The sequence below is a fragment of the Nicotiana attenuata genome, unplaced genomic scaffold, assembly GCF_001879085.1.
Source record: "Nicotiana attenuata strain UT unplaced genomic scaffold, NIATTr2, whole genome shotgun sequence".
Lineage (NCBI taxonomy): Eukaryota > Viridiplantae > Streptophyta > Magnoliopsida > Solanales > Solanaceae > Nicotiana > Nicotiana attenuata.
The window spans coordinates 650,389-657,339 of NW_017670270.1; the positions used below are offsets into that span (position 1 = coordinate 650,389).

The following is a 6,951-nucleotide window of genomic DNA, read 5'->3' on the forward strand; positions in this document are numbered from 1 at the left end:
ATAACATAATTACTCATCATTTATTCTGGGATATTAATTAATATTTATTAAATAAATTTACTTGTTATTATCTTTTAATAAATTTTATGACATAAATATTTCTTGCACTCGAAGTCAAACTCTAATTAAAATGGTAATGAAATTATTTATTGAAATATAGCATCTCAACAAGATTGATAGGGATTAGGTTTATCCTTGACAATAATAGCTGTAAAGCTGACTAGATGCATAGTAAACCATATCCTTTCTTGGATTTATACTATTTAACGTAAACCAATGGATTTACATCTCATAATGACATTGCCAATGGCTTATCTTTTATTTTTTATTTGAATATTTATTCAATTTGTACTTTTTTTATAAATTAAAATTTCTTTTTTCTAACAAGGACAATCAGTGGATTAGGATTCAGGATAAGACCCACCCCTTCTTTTTTCTTCATTTATTATTATATTTTTTATTTCTGAATTTCATAAACATTGACAATGTAATTTTTTTTATACTTATTAACAAAATTTTAACTTATAATTTTAGGTCAGTTATCATTTTTATGAGATTATAAAACAATAACTAAAAATTATATAAAATTATAAAAATGAGTGATCTGATTGTATAAATATCTCTTTACACGTCAGACTTAGACTGTGTATTTTTTTATATATATACCCCAATTAGCCCCATTATTCTATTTACTTATCTTTAAGGTTTCTTAATTATTTTCTAAACAAAAGTTTTTTCTTTTCCATTTTATTTATAATGATAACTTATCATCTCAATATTATATAAACAAGATATGTCTCATCTGTTCTGCTCTTCTTCTCCTTCTTGTCTCAAAGATCTAAACTTTTTCAATGTTAAAAATTTCTCTTTCTCTGTTTACAAATACCATCACCAACCTTTTCTTTAAAATCCCATTTTTATAATTTCCAATATTTCTTAGTTTTGGCTTATAATATTTTTTTTATGTGATCTGAAGCTGAGGAAAATTAAAAAGAAATGTCTGTGAGTATGATAATGAAGAAAAGAGAAGTTGAAGGTTCATCTGGATTTATGCATGCATTATCATCTGTTTGTGTTGATCCAAATGAAAAATATGTTTGTGGTAATAATAAAAATATGTTTTTTTATGAAGAGAAAATTAATGAAGAAAAGTCATTGAATTCATGTAGTTCTTCATCTTCAATTGGAAAAAATAGTGATATTTCAGAAGGATCAATGGAAAAAACAGATGATTCTGAGGAAGTTCAGAGTTCTTATAAAAGTCCTTTGAATTCTATGGAAACTCTAGAGGAAGTTTTGCCAATGAGGTAATTTTTACAGCTTTTTATCTGTTTTTTTTTTTTTTAAATTTTGTTCCTATTTTCTCTTATTTTTTAGATGAAAAAAATTGCATTCTTCATCATCCAGCAACTGATGAAGTTTTTCTTTTAAATTTATTGAGGTTTTTACTTTTTTTTTTTTTTAATGATCTCTTCTAGATTACCTGTGTTGTTTTAGGAGAAATCAAAGCTTTTGATTTGTTTGACAAAACCAACCTTTTCCTTAGTTTATTAATCATTTTTTTTTAGATTAAGAACATAGTGGTGTTGCTAATTAGCTGGAATTCAACTATATTATTTAGGAAATCCAGATTCTTTAGCATATTCACCAATATTATAGTCTCCTATTTTTTGTCCTTTTGAATATTCAATTTCTTAAGAAAGTGAGAATCTTCCAACACTTGAGAGAAATCAAGAATCAGTTTTTTTAATTTAAAAAAACATATTTTCAAGGCCTTATCAAAATGATTCTCATGATTTACCCTTTCTAGTAGGAATCTATGCCTAGAAAATTAATTTTTCTTTATGTGCTCTAATTTTTCATTTTTTTTATCTTCTTGAGCCGAGGTCTATTGGAAACAGACTCCACACTACCCTCCTCAGACTCGACACTACCCTCCTCACACCCCACTTGTGAGATTTCACTGGGTTGTTGTTGTTGTGCTCTAATATTTTATAGATATGGATTTCAATGAGCTATTATTTTTACCAAAAATATTAATTTTTATCTCTTTTAGTAGGTTCTTTTTAGGAAAAAAATATTATCTCTAGATTTCCAATTAACATATGTGTGATTTATGCAGAAAGGGTATCTCAAGATTCTATAATGGAAAGTCAAAATCATTCACAAGTTTAAGAGAAGCTTCAACAAAAGATTTAGCAAAGCCAGAAAATGCATATATTAGAAAAAGAAGAAACTTATTGGCTTGTGGTTTAGCTTGGGATACTAACAAAAACAGAGGTGGAATTTCAAAAAGAGTAACAAATTCAAGTAGAACAACACTAGCATTAGCTGCAGCTATGAATTGTTGCTCATCATCAAGTTCAGGACTTAGCAGCATTAGTGAAAACACAACAAATTCGTCCTCAACATCATCTGTTCCTTTCGTGTCGCGCCTTAATCCTCATTTCAAAGAGTACAACAATCACAACCATAGTAATGGATTGAATTCTCCTTGTTTATCGCCATTAGCTCGTGGGAATTTCTCGGGTTGGAGATCATTTTCCTTGGCTGATTTGCAGCAATGTGAATTTGTTTCTGTTACAAGAAGTCCTACATTAGAAGCTGCTGCTACTGCTGCTGGTGGTAGTAATGCCAAAGTGGAAAATGAGCTAACTTGAGCATATGGAATAATTCTTGTCCAAGAATTTCCATAGAATTAGTATAAACAGAATTTCTTGTTCAGTTTAATTAGCAAGAGGATTCAAGAATTCTTGTCCTTTTAGCTAGCAAGTCTCAATGCCCATCGTTAATAGAAGCATCAAGATTCAAATGCGTATGGATAACATCCTTTTTTTAATTAGATATAGCTTACTCTCGTAGCATGTCAATTAGTGAACCATCGACATATTTTAATTAATGAACGTATAGTAGATATACCGACTTATCGCTGCAACTCATTAGTCATTTAACGTTGGGAGATGAATGAATGAGCAATTTGGGATGTAACATGAGAAATGAGGATATGAATTCCTTTAGATAACATTTTATGAGGTGAAATTACTGGTGGCCTGTTTAATAGTCATGCCTATAGCAACAACAATGCCTTAATGGATATAGTTGATTTATAGCCTGTTTGGCCAAGTTTTATTTTGGGCCAAAATTGCTTTTTTGGCCAAAAACACTTTTGGCCATAAAATTGAGGTGTGTGGTCAAGTTTTTGGAAGGAAAAAAAGTGCTTTTGAGGAGAATCAGAAGTAGAAAAAAGTAGCTTCTCTCCAAAAGTACTTTTCTGAGAAGCACTTTTGAGAAAAATATACTTAGAAGCAGTTTTCAAAAGATTGGCCAAACACTAATTACTGTTCAAAAGTACTTTTCTAATTAATTAGCCAAAACTTCTCACCAAAAGTATTTTTTTTAAAAGCACTTTTGAGAAAAGCACTTTACGAATACTTTTTAAAAGCACTTTTGAGAAAAGCACTTTACAAAATAAGCTGATTTTAGAAGCTTGGCCAAACGGGCTATTAACTTTGCTTCTTTTTATCTCCTCCACTTCCAACTTTTAACAAGTTTTTATCTTATGTAGAGCCCATATTGCTTTACTGGACAAAGGACCCCCACAGTTAAAGTGACAACATCCCCAAAGCCAACAGTTAACTTATCCCCACTGTTTTCCCCGCTAATGGAGCTGGCACCAAGTGATGTGGAGATAGGAAAAACCAATTTTTTCGCTTGAAGCAAAAGATTAAAATAGGACATTATTTTGTCACTATTAAAGCAAAAGCAAAAGACTTTAAATGTCACTATTAAAGGACATTATTTTGTCCTACCAAAATAGGATACTCCACCGCAGCTTAGGAAGTGTAAAAAGTTTGAATATTCTGGATTTCAGATTTCAGCGTGACCTCAAATGATTCTTTAAACTTTTGTGTATTTACATAATAACAAACTAAATAGAAGACTTAAAACCATACATTTTTACAACTAACAAGAAATTGAAGATAACGCTGTGTTGAAAGACGAATGCCTAAACAGGATTTTGCAGTAAAGGGAATACTGGTACAGATCCTTCATTAAAGCAACTTTGAGTCCAATCCAACGCAAGAAAGGGAAGGAAAATTAAAAGAGAACCAAATAGCAAGTAAATACCCCATCTTTCAAACAATATTTTTTATCTTAAATTGACAAACCATTTTCTAAATGGGTACTAAGATTATCGGAATCTTTCAGCTAAAATTGACCCTATGGATAAGCATCCAAATGAAGTATATTAACAAATACAGTAAGCTGCTGGTAGGGCAAAAATAACTAAAGCACAATTATACAGATCACATAATGAAGGATGCAACTCATTAATCCTCGGAACCAGGTGCAAGAAAGAGCACACTTGCCGAACTATGAGACTTTGGCTCACTATTTACACTTGAGCGGAACAAATGTAGGAGAACTTGAATGGTTGCAATTGTTACAACATGACCGATTTCGATAATTTTCCAAAACATAAAATAAAAACAAAAGGGTATTCACAGTAAATGTACATCAACAAATACAACCTATCATTTGTACAGGGAACGGAGATGGTTAGTGAGGTAAAGGAAATATGGCTACATCTCTAAAATGGCAAGTGCCTTGAAAACTTCAAAGACAGGATGATACAACAATGAAGTAACCAGCATGACAGATATACAGAGCTCAAAAGAGGAGGCATTCCGAAAAAATAGGAAGCCTTTTGAGTAATTGCACCTAATGCCTGTACAGATCCTACTCTAGACCTACACTGCCGTGTAACCAATCTGATGGCATTTTCTTTTTGGATGACAACTTGTCCAGCATCTCCAGGAATCAGTTCCCAACTTCAGATGCAGTTTTCCCCAGGCAAGAATTGGTGAAGTTGCACATTGCACTGGGCACGAATGGACAATGCTGGGAGTTGTAAAGAAAAGCTCCGAACGTGCCAAAAGAAAATTTACTTTGCATGCTGTATCATGAGCAACGCCGATGGATATTCAGATAGGAATTTTGGCAGCTCCATAAGTGAAGGATCTAACTCAGGAAGTGCCATATAAATGTCTTCTGTTAAGAAGGGAATACTGCAAGAAGCAACAAATAATTGAAGAAGGCAACGGGGAAATGATCAAATGAATTCTCCATACACCAAGCAACTGATATGAAGCTTGCACCTTATGGGCTCATATTTCATTAAGCAGAAGGCTTGGTTAACGTCAAACCGAATGGCATTTGCAATATTGATGTGATCTATGAACTGGTTCTTTATGCTATCCTTAAATATTTGGTGTGCTAAACTAAATGTTATTGAGCATTTGTGTAACCAGGACAAGCTGCTAGTTAGAAAAATCATTTCTAATGATTAAGATATTGTTAATCATCGACGATATCCATCAGAACTGAACAGTTAACTAATTTATATCCAACTTTGACAGAGAACAATTAACAAGTAGTTTTAGGATAGGCATACTTCAAAAGGAAAAAAAATGCTGGAATAGCAGTATATATCAGTAAACCGTACCTCAGATCATCATCCAACAAAAATGAGTTAGATGTTAGATTCTGAGAATCCTTGTTTAAAATCTCCCTCATCTGTGCGACAACCTACAGAGTACACAGAGTCATAAGCCTATGAGCCAAAACATTTCCGGCAAAAAGACTTGGGAGAAATGCATTGAAACACTAACCTCATTTGACACACTTTGAGTTCCATACTTGTCATCCCAATACATGGTACTAATTCGATATATTTGTCTGATTGTCAATGCCTGTTCAAGATGAAATACTCCGGATATTCAGTCTGCAAACAAGATTGACATCACAATGACATGTTGTGCTATTATCTCTTACCGGGCAAAGGTCCTGTCTTATCTCTTCCAGTGATTTCTTCCTCTTCTGATGAATTACCTAGATAGTCACGGCAAATAAAATTTAAAGCTCGGAATGAAACGTTCAGCTATTAAAGTGCTATTAGCAAGGTATGGCATTTACCAGAAATCCAACAGCTTGTCTGATATAATTAAGTTCATGCCAAGATGTACCTGCAAACTACATTCAGCATCCACGTACTTCTTTGTCAGTTCAACATCTACATTGGAGAATGCAAAGGAGAAAAAAAAAATGTCTTTCTTAATACCTCTTCTTTTGCATTGACAATCCATTTTTCTAGTTCTGCCAAACCGGACTTCACATATTCTCCATTTGAAAATGTGCAACACTCTCGTCGGAGTAAAAGACTTGCATAACATCAAAGAAAATCATAAGCTTTATTTTCACAAAAGAAAAAGGATAAGGATTAAAAGAAGATACTTGTAAGTTAATGATACCTGTTAAAAAGTGATATGTTGATGAAGGAGAAAACCTGGGTTGTCAGCTTGCGGATGAAAAACGAAGGCACCTGGAAATACATCCATTTGTAGACAGTAAATTGACAAGAGAATGAAATTGAAAGTTTTGAAGTAACAAAGAGATAGAAAAAGCAGACACCCTCCTATCACCCCAGAATCTTTTGCAGTGTACTATCAATGCTGTAATTGCAAGGGACACAAAAACAGAATACAAGCTTTTTTGAAGCAATACCCAAAAAAAAAAATATCATTTGGATGCTTTGGAGGTTATTGAGCTATACAAAATAGAAGAAAAGGAAAATTAAGGAGTAATTGATAAATCATCAAGGTGTAATATATCATTAAGGTGATCAGGAATCCTCGGGGAGCACTGAAATAGACGTAGAGGCAAGCTGAATAAGGCATGTGCACATTGCGAACTAAATAACCTGACCACAGATATCCGACACAAATATGGGGACTTGAGGTGGCTTTTGTATCTATTTTATATGAGGACTTCAACTATCCTCTTAATGTTTTCCAAAGAAAATATTTGTATTGTAAAACATCGCAAAATCCTGGTCAAATGCAAAGCTTAAAATTGGAGTGGTGGTGTTTTTTTTTTTTTTTTTGGGGGGGG

At 32.8% G+C, this 6,951-nt stretch overlaps 2 protein-coding genes across 2 annotated transcripts in view; one reads left to right on the forward strand and one right to left on the reverse strand.

Annotated features, from left to right (window-relative positions):
• The first annotated feature begins 747 nt into the window (after window positions 1-747).
• Window positions 748-2,985, forward strand: LOC109237041. The gene is made up of 2 exons (XM_019403285.1): window positions 748-1,307; window positions 2,123-2,985. Exons 1-2 carry the CDS (start codon window positions 997-999, stop codon window positions 2,658-2,660), a joined length of 849 nt encoding a protein of 282 aa, XP_019258830.1. The 5' UTR covers window positions 748-996; the 3' UTR covers window positions 2,661-2,985.
• Window positions 2,986-4,310: 1,325 nt separating this feature from the next.
• LOC109237042 (myosin-15) overlaps window positions 4,311-6,951 on the reverse strand; it is a 44,131-nt gene continuing 41,490 nt past the window's right edge. Inside the window, exons 32-38 of the mRNA XM_019403286.1 lie at window positions 6,312-6,382; window positions 6,122-6,221; window positions 5,977-6,033; window positions 5,836-5,892; window positions 5,673-5,753; window positions 5,507-5,589; window positions 4,311-5,069 (exon numbers count right to left, since the gene is read on the reverse strand). Of these exons, the coding sequence (XP_019258831.1) occupies window positions 4,946-5,069; window positions 5,507-5,589; window positions 5,673-5,753; window positions 5,836-5,892; window positions 5,977-6,033; window positions 6,122-6,221; window positions 6,312-6,382 (573 nt within the window). The 3' untranslated portion in view covers window positions 4,311-4,945. The remainder of the gene's footprint in view (window positions 5,070-5,506; window positions 5,590-5,672; window positions 5,754-5,835; window positions 5,893-5,976; window positions 6,034-6,121; window positions 6,222-6,311; window positions 6,383-6,951) is intronic.

Bases quoted from the DNA above. Each gene is read 5' to 3' on its own strand.
- LOC109237041 (XM_019403285.1), top strand. From the start codon at position 997: ATGTCTGTGAGTATGATAATGAAGAAAAGAGAAGTTGAAGGTTCATCT. The intron at 1,308-2,122 runs GTAATTTTTACA...TGATTTATGCAG, and splicing joins GAGGAAGTTTTGCCAATGAG to AAAGGGTATCTCAAGATTCT.